General features: G+C 44.4%; 4 protein-coding genes across 4 annotated transcripts; 2 read left to right on the top strand and 2 right to left on the bottom strand.

The window, feature by feature from the left end:
* Positions 1-309: 309 nt before the first annotated feature.
* On the bottom strand, positions 310-3,657 carry mettl3 (methyltransferase like 3). The gene is made up of 11 exons (XM_079580485.1): positions 3,448-3,657; positions 2,983-3,173; positions 2,196-2,636; positions 1,938-2,113; positions 1,636-1,849; positions 1,244-1,431; positions 1,126-1,164; positions 932-1,040; positions 792-857; positions 599-711; positions 310-529 (listed from the first exon to the last, which is right to left on the bottom strand). Exons 1-11 carry the CDS (start codon positions 3,548-3,550, stop codon positions 415-417), a joined length of 1,755 nt encoding a protein of 584 aa, XP_079436611.1. The 5' UTR covers positions 3,551-3,657; the 3' UTR covers positions 310-414.
* Positions 3,658-3,889: 232 nt separating this feature from the next.
* Positions 3,890-7,134, top strand: ttc5 (tetratricopeptide repeat domain 5). Its single transcript, XM_079580458.1, has 9 exons — positions 3,890-4,123; positions 4,894-5,026; positions 5,110-5,321; positions 5,397-5,547; positions 5,639-5,730; positions 5,845-6,048; positions 6,199-6,413; positions 6,558-6,702; positions 6,783-7,134. The coding sequence occupies exons 1-9, from the start codon at positions 4,073-4,075 to the stop codon at positions 6,900-6,902; spliced, it is 1,323 nt and encodes a 440-aa protein (XP_079436584.1). The 5' UTR covers positions 3,890-4,072; the 3' UTR covers positions 6,903-7,134.
* Positions 7,135-7,429: 295 nt separating this feature from the next.
* Positions 7,430-9,203, bottom strand: ccnb1ip1 (cyclin B1 interacting protein 1). Its single transcript, XM_079580434.1, has 5 exons — positions 9,116-9,203; positions 8,453-8,757; positions 8,207-8,353; positions 7,906-8,071; positions 7,430-7,643 (listed from the first exon to the last, which is right to left on the bottom strand). The coding sequence occupies exons 2-5, from the start codon at positions 8,753-8,755 to the stop codon at positions 7,474-7,476; spliced, it is 786 nt and encodes a 261-aa protein (XP_079436560.1). The 5' UTR covers positions 8,756-8,757; positions 9,116-9,203; the 3' UTR covers positions 7,430-7,473.
* A 1,105-nt stretch (positions 9,204-10,308) lies between these two features.
* Positions 10,309-16,668, top strand: LOC306980332 (uncharacterized protein). The gene is made up of 3 exons (XM_079579676.1): positions 10,309-10,634; positions 12,438-15,490; positions 15,570-16,668. The coding sequence occupies exons 1-3, from the start codon at positions 10,559-10,561 to the stop codon at positions 15,777-15,779; spliced, it is 3,339 nt and encodes a 1,112-aa protein (XP_079435802.1). The 5' UTR covers positions 10,309-10,558; the 3' UTR covers positions 15,780-16,668.
* Positions 16,669-17,360: the final 692 nt, after the last annotated feature.

Here is a 17,360-nt window from a genome sequence, read left to right as displayed (position 1 = left end):
ATGAAGATCTAATTCGAAACCAGATTAATTTCAAATAACAAAAGTAGTTCAGAAGTTACTGTTCCTTTCTTTTTAGTTTTCCGAGTATCAAGGTAACATTTCTTTTCATCTCTGTAAAGTTGTTTTTTGTACAGATCATCATTGCCAATTTAATTAAATGTTACATTTAAAATTTCAATTTTCAATTACAACATTGCATTGTTTTACTACAGAGATTATTTCTTTAAAAATGTTTACTGTGCATTAATTGATCATACATGTAACTCAGAAGAAGAAATGCAATGTTCCTTTGTGACATTTTATTTAAAAAAAAAAAAAAAAAAAATGGGGGTGGTAATTGTTGGTATAAAAATAGTCCATTTACAGTTTTCACAGCTTTTCAATATCTGTGATTTCTGATCACACATCCTTCTTTCAAGGCATGGTTTTAGGTTTCGAGATCACACCGTCTGGATATCGTTCTTTGAAGCGAGCTACAACCTCAGGGTCCAACAAATGAATGCCGTCAAGTTGGTTTCCAAGGGTTATCCTGAAATTTTAAAAGAGTAATTTGTAAACATCCACAGTGACAAAGAAGAAAAAAATTACAGTAACTCACCAGTTTGGTTGAACATTGTGGGGTCGACCAAACAACTCAATCTTTCTGGTGCCAGGAGAAAGTCTCTCTATCATACCATAGATCTCGTCAGGTTTGTGACTGGTAGAACGAACCTATGAGGCAGACAGATAAGTACGCTCTTTTATCAATAACTTATGAGAGAAAATGAGTAAAAACAATATAAATCTTTTACCTCCGCTACAATGACATCACAGTCCAAACCTCGATTAAACCCTTGGAAGCTTCCCTTCGCGCCCACCTACAGGAATAAAATGTGTATATAAATTTGTATAAAAATATGAATATTAAAAATTGCTGATTGAGATTTCTTACCAAACAATGCTCTTTGCCGTGGTTCAGCCAATGACCGGTCCTCCCTGTACGGATAATTCGCTGAAGCTGGTTTGTCTTCACCCAAATAATTTCATCAACACGCTCATAGCTGCAAGACAAATGTTCAGAGCTGTAGACAAATACTTGATTATTTAAATAAATAGGTTGGTTTTAGAATGCTGTGCGTGACAAACCCCCAAAGATTGAGACACTCCCTGCCCAACTCCATAGCTCTGTAAGAGAACAAGACAAAGTAAAAAATGACATTTGGGTGTTTGACTTCACCCTGTAAATGAAGAAGTAGTTAGTTACCTGCCCGTGACCCAGAGAAAGAGAAAGCCATCATCTTGCAGAGTGGGGATGATCAACTTTCTCATCTCGTCGTCAGTCAGTGTGCCATAGGGCAGCTCCATGTGGATGTCCCAGGGCGGGTCAGCCATCACAACAGAAAACTTCCCAAGAATGGACACGTCCAAGAAACGAATGTCACAGCAGATCCACTGAAACAGAGAGACCGATGAAAATTAGCTCCTTCTGCCAACTCGAGCACATCTAGCTTTCTTAAAAGAGTCGCCACTCCAGGTAAGTTTTTGGGGAGAGAACGACATTAGAACGTGATAAAAAGCAAAAGAAGTTAATTTGAGCATAATGTTAATAACTTTATTTTAGACAGTTCGATTGATGACGGTCTCCAATAGTTTTACCTGAGAAGGAAAGAGTTTGCCCGCACTGCTGTCCGCGTCACCCGTGCGAAGACAGAGCTCTGTGTTCCCGGCTGGAGGCCCCATCAGACCCCCCTCAGCCTCCGGAGGGCTGTCGATCTCATAGTGGACGTATTTACAGGTGTCCATGTGGAAGCATGTGTTGAGGAAGGAGCAGTCACCGAGGCTCTCATCCGTGTGCTTGTTGATGATGCGCCTGGGAGGGTAATACATCGGTCAGATCATTGTATTTGCTTAAACAAAGCAGACAACAAGTGTCAAAATAATAATAAAAGAACACTAACCGGAAGTGGAGCTTAGTGCAGGGCTGTGGTGTGTCTCCTGAACGTACGCACTCCTCCTTTGTCCCATGGTCACAGAACTCCTGGACTTGAGCTCGCCCACGTGATCTGAACTTTTCCACGATGGACTGCTCCTTTGCGGTGCTGGCATTCAGGAGCTCGAGAATCTCCCTGCTCACCTGTAAATACACAAGTCCAGGAAAATGCTTCAAACATATGGTATATACAAGTAGTGATCGCTGCCTATTTTGGACATCCTACCTTCTTGCTTTGCTGCTCTTTTGTGGACTGCTGGTTTAAAAGGCTCTCAATCTCCATATCAACATGAGACGACGGGTTTTTACTGTTCCTTCCTTTCTTATCAGCCCCACTCCCTGATGATGAGGGTACCGCAGGTTGTATAGAAGAAGCTGGGGTCAGAGAAGAGATCGAGGTGCGTGGAGGGGACGCAGAGCTCTGGGCAGGAGAGAAGCCTGACGCTCTTTTAAGGTGTGTCTGATCATCTGCTTTTCTCTTCACCCCTGTCTTTTGGGCTCCTGTTCCAATCATAGCCCATAGTTTTGTATGGTCCACTGCGACAACGATTGTGGAGGAAGTGACTGTGGCTGGGGCCAAAGCTGGTTGTCGGACCTCGATGAGCTCCTGAGCAGCAAATTTTTGCAGCAGACTCTGGATACATCCATGACTCACAGCTCCTTCGGACTGCCCAAAAAAAAGATAACATTATGTCAGTTAGATGTAGAACAAAACATCTGTACACTCATCTATCCTGAACTTAGCTATTACTGTAATAGAAACATTTTTGAAGAAATACCAACAATTATTTCACATTATCGACCCACATTTTCTAAGGTATTAAAGTCACACAAAGTAAAGTAAACTGCGAGCTTAATTTTTCTTTGCTGTTATCTTAATGGCAATTGTTCTAGTCAGTAACCGTGGCCAAGAGTAATGCATTTCCAAAAGGCACTGAAGTGTTTGCCGTTGCCAAAATGTACACAGCATTTTTATACAAATAAAAAATAAAGGTCCATGAAGCATCACTTACACTGTTCAGCTCATTGGTTATGGCGAGGGAGTCTATTGGCAAAGACAGACTGAGATCAGACAGGTAGGCCAGCAGCTTCTTCTCCAGCTCTGGATCTGGGGGCTTCTCGGGGTCCTCTTGAGATGGGGCAGCGGCAGAGGGAGCAGGGCTGTCACTGCGAGCGGCAGAAACGTCTGTGCTGCCAGTGGCCTCTGCAACGAGACACACAATATTCCAATACTCTCTTTGACTTCGAATAGAGTTATGCAGGGATGTTTACAGTGTAAAACAAAAACAAAACAAAAAGTAGTTGTAGCTTGGTGCCAAGGGTCGGACATCAATACGTTACAAATGAGCAAATCTGTTAGAGTGTAAAACATTTTATCAGATGGCAAATGTTTAATATAATGATGATTCCTTTTTAGTGTTTATAAACCTGAGATAGAATTAAAAATTAGCATTTGAACACTTGAAATCTGGTCATACCCGCGGTGAGTTGCCCGGGGTCTTTGCGCCGTCGCTGCAGTCTTTCTCGAAGAGAGTCTAACTGCTTCTTGTGCGCCTGGATATTGCTCCAAGTGTCCGACATGATGTTTTATAACACCGCTGAATATCCCAGAGTTTAAATGGCAGCTTCAAACTACAGTAACTTTGTAAACTGCCTGAGCTTCGCTCAGAAAACAGTCCGTTAATGTATGGTACCACACAATTGACATTCCGGGCAGTTCCTTGAATATTAATCGGGTTCCGCCATTCTTGCATTGTGAGCAGCAAATATAAAAATCAAAATTAAAATTAAATTATAATGCGGTGTAAATACATAATGTTTCCAAAATTCTTTTGATATTTTATATTTCAAACTATTCATACATTTTGTGGCCACAACTGAGCATGTCGTCGGACTCATATTAGAAACGGACTCCCGACTTCCGGCTTCTCTGAAATTAAAATCATTCTTGCTGCTCTTCTAACACGTATTAAACAATCACATTTTCAGAAATAATGGTAGCGTTTATCTACTTTTGAAAAGCATCAAGTAATATATCCTGGTATTTCTGAGCTTCGTGCCACAGGCTCTTTGTACTTGCTCAAAAAGCCCTTGTGTGTAAAGATGGCGGAAGACGAGAAGAGTACAGACAAAAACGATCTGCAAATTATCAAGGCAAGTGTGTGTCCAATGTATTATTTAGTCTAAGTTTTGGTGCAATGGCCCATGATAGCTGTGATTTTATCTTCAATGTATTTATTATGTCTGGACGGTTTACATGTACGCTCATTCTGTTACTACAGAATAATAGCGGTCAGCAATCATAATAAATGTGAATGTACCGTGTGAGTGTGTGCGAGTGGTTGATGGTGGTCGGAGGGAGCGAAAGGCACAGACTAGTTGCCTCGAAGCTGCCCTGGGATCACTGTTGAGCTTCTCCCTGTGGAGCTTCTCTCCAGAATTGTAGATCCTACAATTGCAGCTTACCACCATCAACTATGGTGTGAATGAATAATGCACCCCATCTGGAAAAGCGCTATATGAGTATAATGCACTATTATTATTAATAAAAGTATAGAACTAAAGCACCATAACCAGTGCTTAATTTGATCCCCCGTTTGGGGGAACGCATTCCCCCAATTCAATTTTTTTCAGGGTAAAGGATCCGGGAAATATTTTGGAGGATCCGGCAAAAGATGTATCTGATATAATGGTGTCTAATGAGAGTGTTCCGGCAAATGTTTTGGCCTGTTCCCCCAATCCATCACATCAGACAAAAAGTGCTCCTGAAAATACTAATTTACAAATTAAGCTCTGACCATAACTAACAACCCCACATCTATATCTTCATAATTCAGTCATATGCACAGGGAAAACATTTATTGGATACTTGGCTCACAATACATTTGAGATTTTAAACACATCTCTCTTCTCCTCCAATACAGGGCCTGGTGGATGAACTTTATAATTTCAGAGACAGCTATTTTGAGACTCACAGTGTTGAAGAAGCTGGGAAAAAACAAAGTGATGTTGCACAAGAGTTAGAAAAAACACTAAAGAGGCTACAGGAATATGAAGGTAGTGCTTGGATTGCGTTTTCCTCGATGGTTTAATTTAAAAAGTCAGTGTGAGTAATAAATATGTCATATCTTTGTCCACAGAACGATATAAGCAGAAAGCTGAATTCCTGCTTCAGAAAGGTCGATGCCTGAATGTGTCTCCAGATTTTAGTGCCATAGCTGAGGAATGCCTTTCCCGGGCTGTCAAGCTAGAGCCTACATTGGTGGAGGGCTGGAATATATTGGGAGAGCAGTACTGGAAAAAGGGCGACCTCACTGGTGCCAAGAACTGCTTTACAGGAGCCTTGCAGCAGGTAACCTTACAATATAATGTTTAATGATTTGGAGCAGTTGTGTAACTCTTGGCCCTCTGTATTGCTTTTCAATAGAGCAAAAACAAAGTGTCCCTTCGTAACCTGTCAATGGTGCTGAGGCAGTTGCCAACTACTAACAACGAAAGTCACAACAAACAAGTGATGGAAAGTGTGGACATGGCCCGCCAAGCTGTTCAGTTAGATGTCACCGATGGGACGTCCTGGTGTGAGTAAAACATTCTTTCCAACCATGGGATTCCCTGTTTTTTATCCAAGTGCTCTGTTTAAATAAATGTTGTGTGTGCTGTTTTTTTTAGATATTCTGGGAAATGCTTATGTTTCCCTATTTTTCACTTGTGGCCAAAATCCCCAGTTTTCTCAGCAAGCTTTGAGTTCCTATGCACAATCAGTAAGTCATATATATATATATAAAAAGTTGATAGTGTCATGTTATAGGATGGGTGTGAGAACATCTATCCGCAATTGCTCAAATGTATAACTTTGTCATTTGTACCTCTCATAGGAAAAAGTGGACAAAGCGTCGTCCTGTTATCCCGAGCTTCATTTCAACCGAGCCACTTTGTTCCAGTATGAGGAGATGTTTGGGTCTGCTTTGGCTGGCTACAGTCGTGCTGCCTCCCTCGATCCCAGTTGGGAAGAGCCTCCAGATAGAGAAAAGCTGCTGCTGGAGTACCTGGAGAAAGTGATGGAGCTCATACAGAACAAGGCAAATATCTGAGAGTCACATCCCATTGAATACAAAAAATGTAGCCCTCCAGTCATAAATAAGATCAGATTGTTCATTGTCATTTTGTCCACAAGATGGAACCAAAGTACAGCTTTGTCATAACTGGTTATCTCTCATGTTCCTCTTCAGGGGAGAGTAAAGGCACGTCGTTTACGGACAATGCTCTCTAACCTCAGCACTTCGGCGTTGGGTCCCTGTGCGTCTCCTCAGTTCCGCTCCCCCTCTGGTCATGTGGGGAGCCTGGAACCAAAAACTCTGTCTTCCCTGTCACATGGAAACAATGCTGCGGCAGCTGCTCTGGGCAAAGTGGTGTTCAGTTTGGCTTCGGAAGGACGCATGGCTTTGTAAGAGCACTTTTATACTAATCAAACAATTAAACGATGAAGTACCTTGGATGATATACTACCGAAGCTGAGACGCAGGAGAAAGAGTGGCCGAAAAGTTTTCTATGGCAGTTTGTATGCTCATGTTTTTGCTACTCTTTGCAGTACTTTTGGCATGGTTGACAGTGAAGAAACGTGCATAGTGGTGATGGTGTACAACACTGCTGACAGCTGGGGAGTCCTCATTGGAGACTCTGTCGTCATTCCTGAACCTCACATCAAACGGCATAGCATAACACATAAAGATAAGGTATGTGTGTAGAAATGTGAACCTACTTTACCAATAAAACGCTGTTTTTTATCTGAAAAGTATGTTTTGTTTTTCAACAGTCATTTGACTTCAGAAGTATACGAGTGGACTCTCCTCTGCTCCTCATTGTGAATGGCAAGAAACAAAACATCCAAAGTCAGATAGCTGTGTCCGTCAGCTACAAGCCCCAGAGTGAATGAGTTCTGCATGTTACAATAGGACCAAAACTTTCTTGGGTGTGAATGAATATTGTGTGTGAGAATCTGAAATGTTTGTGCCTGTCTACACGTATTGTTTATAGAGGCTACGTTCCATTGTCTTTAGTGAAGACAGTTTGTTATATTTATACTTTTTGTTATTTTTACTTTTTGTTTTTTGGAAGCATTTTGCAAAAGAATGAGCCTGTGATGGAAACATAACTTCCAATGAAAAAATAAAACACTTTTCCTTTCAACTATGGTCTGCTTGTACTTTAATTTACCTTTGGTTTATTATTGGTTGAAGACAGAGTAATAGATGATATTATAGAGTAATAGATTTAACATCTACAATACAAAGATAGTTCCTTAAAATAATCAGTTAAACAAGCCTGCATTCTTATTGCATACTAAATTAAGAACGTCACATACATTTTTAAATTAACAATTAGCAGAAGAAACACTGAATGATAAACTTGATCATATTATTTGTCTTAGGACATATTCAATGCAGCAGGAAGATAATTCACTTAACAAATAAAGGAAAACATTCAAAATTTGCTAATTAGCTTTCTTAGTGTTTCTTGACCAGAGGCCGGCCTCTGTCCTTTCCTGGGGTGGTGAACCCAAAGAAGGACTTGGCTCCCTCTTGCTCGAGGCACGAGAAGAATCGATTGTCCCCATCCCCGTGGCTTGCAGAGAGGAACTGTGGGCTTCTCTGGGGCGTCGTGAGTCGAGCCATTGCTGGTGACACAAGGGAAGTTGACTGATGTCTTTCAATTGTTCAACATCAGCCAAACCCCTGACTCTGACAATTAGCTCTTTACATCCAGTATTATTTTCAACTCCACACAGCCGCCCCCTTGTGTTTTTTAGATTAGTTCACACAGTGCCTACTTCCTCTACCCAACAACTCAATCAACCGATCAACTACTTAATTGCCCAATGGATGGACATCTTAATCATTAACCTGCGGCTATCCCATTGAACAGCAGTTGGCTCTTACCTGCATTGAAATGTTCTTGTTGGGGCATCTCCCTGTCTCCCATACCAACCACCATGTTCCTCAGCCTTAGCGAGTCATAAAGTCCCTGTAGCTTTTGGTATTGCCTGTTTCTCTCCATCAGTCTTTCAGACACCTCGCTGTACTTTCTCTTATATTCCTCCATCACCTGACAGGTTGAACAGATTTATGTTTACAGATAACAATTGGCACTTTTCTTCCTGGGGAGATTTACTTAAAAATACTATTATGGAACACATTTATCATATTTTGTATCAAAGTTAACATTACAATATATTATCACCTTTTTCAAGGATGCGATCTCTCCTCTCATGGATGTGAGCTCCAATTCTCTGCTTTGATTTTGTTGAGTTAAAACCTTGTCCATTTGCTTCAGCTGAGCCTCAGCCCTTGACAAACTGTACTCCTGGTACATACGCTCCTGATGAACCTGTAAATGTTTACTTCACTTTTAATCATTATGTGCAACTGTTTGTTTAGTTTTAATGAAGAAAACAGATTCAAGATTAAGATGAAACAGACCCCTGACCTGATAACTCCAGAAGGCCAGGGCACGAGCACTGATGTCCAGCACTATGTCTGGCCGCAGACCTGCCAGCACCATGGCTTTATACTCCTCTGAGGGGGACAGCTCAGTGCGGACAATGTCCAGTTTCCCAGAAAGGGCAGAGGAGCAGGCAGGGCAGATGGCAGGTGAGCGGCTGAACTCACCGGAGCCATGCTGGTCACAAAATACATGGGAGCAGGCTGTGACCCAAGCAAAACCACTGAGCTTTGTCCGACACTTTGGGAAATTACACAGAAGTGTGTCATCGCATAAAGCTAGAGCCATGGCTGCAAAACACATCAATGTCAAGTTATTAAAACATAGAACAAATGTTAATTTATTATGTTGTGAACTTTAACACATCCCCCATGTAATGTGACACCTTTGTGTGTGTAGACCTAATTACTTAAAATGTGAATACAATGCCCTACAGGTTTAACACCAACAACAACAGTTAGCTTCTAAGCTGACATACATTAGCCATAATTCAAGCAAGATTGAATTAAAAGTTATTGCTCTTTGATACACAATGTGGCTCATATTGTGGTCTATGTTTTGCCATAAATGTTCTTAAACGTTCTAGTTTCTAGTCCATGGAGACATTTGTAAAGTTTCCAGATATTGTTTTGCTAAAGTTTAACTCACCGGTTATTAACGTTTGGCGCCTCAGCTGACGCTAATCACGTCTCATTCTTCATCCTGATTGGCTGATGAGCTACAGACCGTCTTCTCATCAACCAATCAACTTTGACCAAAGCATTTAATTAAATAATTAAGAAAAGGCCAATGTATCGATTAGACCTGAGGTAACACTCAACTCAACATGTAACATAGGCCTAGTATATCTAATGCAAGAAGGACACGGCCCATTTATTTTGATTTCGTCCTTAAAGTCATTAGGCTCCATGCAGGCCTAAGAATAAGTTCTAAATCCATATGTATTCTGTAGGCTACTGTGAGACACCTACTTAAATATGACCCCCTCCTTCTGCTACACCTCCCACTTCTCTCTTTCTTTTATCCATTTCTCCACGTGGTACAGAAGTAAAGGCGGGGGGTGAAAGAGGAGCATTGTGCTGTGCAGCAGTGGATCCGGGGGTTCATAGTGAGAGAGGGGAGATGCTCACTCAACTGTGTCCAGCAAGCCATTGTCAAAGATTCCCATCTATTCTCTCCCTTTTAAATAGAGCTCCAGTGTAAGATATGCTTTTTGGACAAGGGGGTAGGAAGGGTGGGTTGGCCTATTATGCGCTTGGACTGTGATAACACACGAAATACATACGAGCATGGCCCCTCGCCGGCCACTCAATGCACTTCTGTTCATAATTGGCCCTATGGAAATGAACGGCCTGTGTGGTGGCCCATTTGACTTATTGCTCGTATCAAAAAAACACCTGTTCCCATCGTGGTCTACTGTATAATAGTGCACATGTAAAGTAAACTCAGGCTACGAAGTCATAACTTGCTGTTCAAATCCATCACTTTAATATTGTTGATGTGCTGTAATTTCTTTCCTGATGGCGAGCGAATCAACGTTTTCCACGCTCACTTGATATGTTTTATTAGAGATTTACTGCTGCTGAGTGACTATGTAAAGGCAAATAAAGCTGGGCAGAATAAGAAAAGGGGAATCGGGGAGGCTGTGTGTTCCTCGCCATTGAAATGCAAATATCACAGAAGAACAAGGAGTGGTTCTGTGCATGTGAGTGTGTATGGCGTGTGTGTGTTCCCTGTATGTGCATGCAGCGGGACAGCAGTGGGAGAGGAGGGGCGCAAATTGGACAAGTTTTTTTTTTTTTTTGGGGGGGGGGGGGGTGAAGAGACTTTAGAAACAGCCACACACGCACTTCCAGTATATGGCACGGAGCAGGACTGAGCGAGGACACCTTGACTTTATCCAGACTTTTTGCTCCTATCTAAGAAAGGAAACTTACTGCTTTTTCTTGGATCCTAGTTCCACTGTGCCACCCCCCGTGTGTGCTGCTACTTTTGCACTTTGGATGCGTACAGGGGCTTCTCCGGGGCGCATAAACGTGCCTGTTGCCAGTCCCTCTGATGCCCCCCTCTCCGCTTGACTCGCCGTGAATCATGTCACGCCGGAAACAGAAGCGTCCCCAGCATCTCGTTAACTCGGATCCGGGGGGCCCAAAGCTACTCGCTCACGGTGAGAAACTTTTTTGTACATTTTACGCACGAGTTTGTCGCCTACTTTAATTTACGCGCGGGTGAAATGTGACAGAGACACTTTTTCTTAACAAACGGACGCGTTAATACGGATTGTATTTTAGGCTAGTTAAACTTTTGGGCAACTTTATGAAGCCTAGCTGATCATCAAGAGGCTAATGCACGCGATTGTTTGTTTTTTTCTGAGGAAATAAGCCTACAGTTCAAAGAGTAATAACCTCACACAAATGTTGTCGACTGATTTGATTTAATTTGATTTAGCCGATATGAATTTACAAAAGAAAAAAAAAAGAAATTCATAATTAAAAGAAAAAGTAGCCAAGAAGAAAGAAAGAAAAAAGTAGTAAAATTACTTTTTGTGCCGTGGGAGCACCTGACGCGATATCATGCGTGAACTTTCAAGAAATCCTGATGCTTAGTCATTGACTGTAATGGGCCCCTGTAAATGGAACCCTGGCCACTTTTGTCAGGGCCAATAAACGTGTCCCTTTGTGGTGAATAGAGCAGGATTAACCAGCATACATCTGTGGCCATTTTAATGTGCTGCCGGTCCTCAGGGAAACCAACAGGCCATGTTGCACTGACTGCTGGAGTTCTTTGATTAGGATGGAGAGAAGTCTCTTATTTGTTAACAATAAAGTTGCTGGTCGGGTGGGGGGGAAGGGGAGGCAGTGTTTTCGGTAAAGATTAATCTTCCACCCTGCCATTATCCTCTTCTTTTGCTGTTTGTTCATGCATTTTCTCTCTCTCATATGCTCCCACCTTCCCCTTTCCCATCCCACCCCCTTCTTCACCCCCACTTCTATTGACTGTATACTCCTACACAGCTGGGGGGAGTCCAATGGATGAGAAAAATGATTGAGATGTTAGACGCTTTTTAAGATGTGTACAGTCAAGTGTGTAACGTGAAAGATACACACGGTACGAGATGACTAAAGTTAATTCATGCACTCCAACTTGTTTACACAGAAGTCAACTATAAAGTAATACACAAAGGTACAGTCTTCATTCCATCACTATAACTCTCCAGGAGGGAATAGTTTGTCCCACCATTGTTGTTACCCTCCCCCTGCCTCTCCTTTTTACTCTTTCTCACTCCGTGCTCAAGTTTTTGAAAGAATTTGACCCCTTGGCTGCAGAGGTCAGATAAATTGACCAATCAGAGTGTCTGGACAGTGCCCAGGACCCTTACTATGGCCTGACCTTTGACTTCCACTGTGACGTAAGGGGGGAAGGGTGAATAGAGAGATGAAAGACGTAACTGCTATAGGGGGGGGGCGGGTTAAGAGGGGTTATGGGTTGTCGTGGTGATGCCCATTGTCCTCTAAAATGTGTTGCCATAGCAGCAAGGTGGTCTGTGAGCTTTTTGTGTGTGCAAGATGTTTGAGGAGTTTTGCTTGGGAGAGCACAGATTGAGACAAGACATTACAAAGGCTCATAGACTGCGGAGTTCCTCCACTTGTTTATTTGCTTGTCCAAGGCAAGCTCCTGGCAGGGATTTTGTTTGAAGGTGTAAGATGATCTGTTGGTATGCGCACAAATTTGCTTACAAAAGTGCTCAACAAAAACTTGAAGCAGAGAAATAAACACTTTGTAATTGAACTAGAGAGATTTTATAGAGTTACAAATGTGGAGACTCACCAAGAGAGCGTAAGAAAGTAAAACCTTTATAGTCAAATATCATCATTATAATATTATCATTAAGTATGTTGTTATTCATGCAATTACCTACTGCCAAATGGTGAATTTTCTAAAAGTTTTTTATTTATCTCTTCATCCTTAGATGACCATCTGGGCATGAAGTCACCATCCACTTCTCTTGGCTCTGAAGTCACCTCATCCGGATCATCTTCCTCATCTCCCACCTCCATTCAGGACTGCCAGCCGCCTCTGGCCCCACGCCCGTCCCCTGGTGGGCTCCACGCGCCATCTTTGCCCAGCGAGAGCTCACCTCCTCCCCATTGGCCCAACAACATCGTGCCTTTCACCACATCCCTGCCCAACACGCACTCCTCCCTCTCCCCAGACTTCCCTCACCCCTCTCTGTCCTCCCAAACTCACTCACCACCTGCTTTGGGCCAAACCTCCAACTGCAATCAAGGAAACTCCCATTCATCCATGACCTCTCCACCAATGGCCAGCTCCGCTATGACCACCTCTTCCTCCTCCTCTTCATCTTCCTCTAACTGTGTGCCATCCCACCGCGACAGCACAAGCCCTCAGCAACGGGCATCCAACTCCCCGGGCCAGGACCAACTCCAAGTGCCTCCGACTTTGGCAGTGCTTTTAGAGGAGCTGCGCGTTTTGCAGCAGCGACAAATCCATCAGATGCAGATAACAGAGGAAATTTGTAGGCACGTTTTAAGTCTCGGAGGGGCTGTTTTTGCCCAACAAAATGAAGCGCACGTTAACGGTTCAGATAGTAACCATAAATCTGTAAGCATATCCTCAACATCGCCGACTCACCCCTCAACAGCCACTCCAGTAACAACGGTATCCTCGCTTTTACCGGGGTTGCCGTCCCTTCTGTTCCCTCAACCGCCTTCCTCCAAGTCAAGCAGTGTCAATGGGACTAGAGCTTCGGCATCTTCTACCTCATCCACTGCTAGCTCCTCCGTCGCCTCCTTACACCCACTGTCCCTGTCTTTGGGCCTGCCACCACACTACCTCCACGAAAAGTCCCACAACTCCTCAGTGTTTGCGCACAGTAACAGCATAAACTTCGCCGCTCCTGTAACCACCGCCAGCCATTCCCACGAGCACCAACCCAGCTCCTCTATGAGCTCCGCATCTTCAGCCGGACGCCCTCAGCACGTCTGCCGCTTCTGTGGGAAAGTGTTGAGCAGCGACTCATCTCTTCAGATCCACCTGCGGTCGCACACGGGGGAGCGGCCCTACCAGTGCCCCGTTTGCTTGAGTCGATTCACCACCAGAGGAAATCTCAAAGCCCATTTCCTGCGCCACAGGGAGCAGAACCCAGAATTGTCCCTTTCTCTGTTGCCGCCGGCGCTGTCCGAGCTAACTCAAAGTGCCCCCGCTCCCGGGAGCGTTCATCGGCGGAGGAAGCGTAGGGCAGAGGATGACGAGTCATTTAACGGAGTGAAGGGTAGTATCCCAGGGATGACAGATAGCATGGCTTTGGGATACCTGTCTGGAGCAGCGTCCCGCCCCTCGTCCTCCTCTCTACCGTTGCCCCCTTCGGTCGACATGGCGCTGCTCTCTACGGCGCACTCGCTTCTACAGCTGAACCGTGCCTCGGTGGCAGCCAGCATGCCCACCACCGCCCTGCCGTCTTCCTCTTCGTCCTCGTCCTCCTCGCCTTCAGGCAGCAGTCAGTTCAAGGGCGCGAAACAGCATCGGTTTGATGAAAACACCCCCCCACATGCCAGCCTGCAGTCGCCATACTCCCAGCTGGCTCAACTTCCCAAGATCCTCTTCCCTGGTGGGGCCTCTCCCCACCACCTTGCACTTCTCCGACCCCCAGGCCACCTTGCTTCCCCTCACCAACTTCCCTTCCCATTCCCGCCATTCCCCAAGCCATCGACGTCTTCCACTGGTTCTCCTACGACTTCCACCCAAACGTCTGACACTTCGAAGCTGCAACGACTGGTTCAGAAACTTGAAAAGCAACCACAAGGTTCTCCCTCCACTTCTTCACAAACAGCCGAAAGCAATGGGGATGCAAATGGCCAGGACCTGTCGATGACCTCCAGTGCATATCGGCGGGAGATGTTAGCAGCACTTGGCCTTAGTCCGAGTGTAAATGCAACTGGTCAGGGAGGCGCAAGTTTCAGCAGTGCATCTTCTCTTCCAGCCGCATCTGCTCCTAACCAATGCGGAGTCTGCCTGCGTGTCCTTAGCTGCCCCAGGGCCTTACGTTTGCACCAAGCCACGCATTTAGGAGAGAGGCCTTTCCCCTGTAAGCTGTGCGGTCGTTCCTTCTCCACTAAGGGAAGCCTGAGAGCTCACATGGCAACTCATCGTGCACGGCCACCGAATGCCCGTGCCCTCAACTCCTGCCCTCTGTGCCCGCGCAAGTTCACCAACGCTTTGGTTCTACAGCATCACATCCGCTTGCACCTTGGAGGCCAAATTCCACCTGATGAAGAAGTGCCACAAGAAGATAGTCTACTTACAGAGAATGCTGGTTTGGTTGATGCTTTGAATGGCATGTCGTCAAAAGACCAGGTTCTTCCTCTGGCGTTAACAAAAGGCCCACGATCTCCAATTAACTTGGGGTCTAAGCAGGTTGCTGATCTCACTTCTTTGAAGGAACATGAAGGTTCAGCTTTAAGTGAACCTCTGACCCAAAACCCCTCCTCAGCAGGAGCCCAGGACTCCCCAGTCGTTGGTAGCCCTAATAACTCTGAAGAGGAGACAAATGATGACTTAAGCAGCAGTGGCTCAATGAAAGCACCTTCAACAAGCACCAATACAGCCATTGAAAATGGAGAAGAGGCTCCTCTGTCTCTCTGTGTTTCCAAATCTTCCATAGAGAGAGAAAAGACTCTCGAAGAAGATAGTAATGATGAAGCCAGCTCATCAAAAGAGCCAACCACCGACGGTACATCACACACTGCTCCTGCCAGTCCCAGCAATATCCCAGAGTCTGAAGAAAAGGTCGAGAAAGATTCATCCACAAATGGAATTGAAGCAGAAGAGCAAAAGCCACCAGAGGATGCCCCAGCTGAGGAAGCATGCAGCAGTGTGGATCCACCCCCAGCAGAGCCAGAGCCAGAGCCAGAGCCAACTGTCCCCGCACAGCCAGCCCGCCTGGACAAACCTTACAGCTGCTCCCAGTGCAGCAAAGCATATGCCAGCAGAAGCGGGTTAAAGGTAACGTCTTAGTTCACTCACCACTAGAAAAATACTAAAAGATCTGTATGATTTACATATTTTTGCTTTTAATTAACAGGGACACATGAGAATTCACCCTGGAGTCTCCCTGAGTACCCCTACCAAGGTTCGGCCAAGTGAAAATGAGGGGGATCCCAGTGCAGTCAAACCTGGGCAGCAGGAGGAAAAACAGGGAGTAACTAAATCTCCCCATAAAGGTGACATTGACCCTGCACCAGTTAGTGCAGGCTCTAATGGGACAGATGAGCCTATGGACACAGCTGTGTAAAGCGTGAGCATAGTTGTTGCTGAAGTCATTAAAAGGTCCTGACAAGGGAATGTATGTTAAATGCTAGAATGATATTCATTTTTAGGTTTATTCATTGTAATACATGTGTACCTTTGATAATAGCCGAATAGAGCTACTGTAATTGTATCCTAGTTCAAATGGAGATTTGTGAATGTAGTATTTTTTATAGGAAATTGTTTCTGTATTTCCAAGACCACAATGAGGCCTTATTTTACACGTGTCAAAATGGGGAATTGTGCTTTTTACACCTCAAACCTTCTCAAAACTTGACTCTGTGACAACCAGTATAAGCTCATGTGAGGATCCAGAGTTATTTTGATACCAAATGTGGCCACATTTGTATCGGCCAAAGCTGTATATAAGTCCTGCCTTTTTAATGACCTTTCTCTTTTGAATGTGCTGCTATTAAATGCATGATTTTGACGTGCTGAGTTGCACTGTTAGTTGCACTGTGTCACGAGCTGCCACAACATCAACCGAAACATAAATGTGAGTTCCCCAAGATAACCATGTAGATGATGCAAATCGTATCGTATTAAATGTAATGCTGTCAACAGCTCTTACTTGTATACAGTATGTTAATAATTCTAGCAGCGGTTAATTTTATGTGCACGTTTGATTGTAAAAGCTGATGGACACATTCTCCATTGTGTCGCCCTGGATTCATGCTGGAACCTAAAGCAAGGATGAGACCCGTCCATTATAAATTCCCTTTTTATGCCCTGTGCTCCTCTCTCTCAAAGCACTTGAGAGTTTTTCTGCACTCTTTGCGCATTCCTGCCTAGCCCTGTTTAGTATTTGTATGCTTTATCCTTTGTAAACCCTTTTTGTAGCTGCGAAACAGAATATGTTCCCATGACGATGTGTAACAGTTTGAATAAAACAACGGTGACATGATGAGGAGGCTTGTGTGCTGTTGTGTTCTCTCTCTACTCTCTGTAAACCACATTTTGTTTCATTTATTCACTAAAGTGTTCAGCATGTTCACCGTTGGTCAGTTTTTTCCCTTTTCCGTGTCCCAGTTTGGGGTGTCTGAAATGGGGGGGGGGTGTCCTTTGTCTGTGTGTCGCTCTCCCTAATTCTCCCTTTTCTTGAGCCAGTGTCTTTTAATATGTTGCAGTTCCTTACACTGTGTGTGCGTATGCGCGTGTGAAAAGGATAATCGGAGCCTGTATGAGTGGGATTGAGGGTGCAGCTGTAGAGGCCACCACCTCTATCCCTCCCCTCTCTGTGTCATACTCTTTCAAACGCACCCTCTTTCAATTTTCTCTTTCATTTCTCTCACTCACTCCTTTTGCCTCACCCCTGTACAGCCCCTCTCCCCCTTCTGCACCAACCCACCCCCTTACCCCTCCCTTCTCCCCATCCCATGCCCGTGTAATGAGCTGACACACAGGAAGCTCTAATCCAAACACAATGCCACCCCCACCAAAGTGACTGGGAGCGGGACAGGGGGCAACAACCTGGCCCAGCTGTCCCCCAAAATGGCTGCCTTTAATCCTTCAAGTTTTTTTTTTTGCCCCATAACCATGACAACCAGTAACCACGGTAAAGAATGCC

This window comes from Gobius niger (assembly GCF_951799975.1).
Source record: "Gobius niger genome assembly, chromosome: 21".
Classification (NCBI taxonomy): domain Eukaryota; kingdom Metazoa; phylum Chordata; class Actinopteri; order Gobiiformes; family Gobiidae; genus Gobius; species Gobius niger.
The sequence above is the reverse complement of the archived record's forward strand: the minus strand, read 5'-3'. Positions and strand labels throughout refer to the sequence as shown.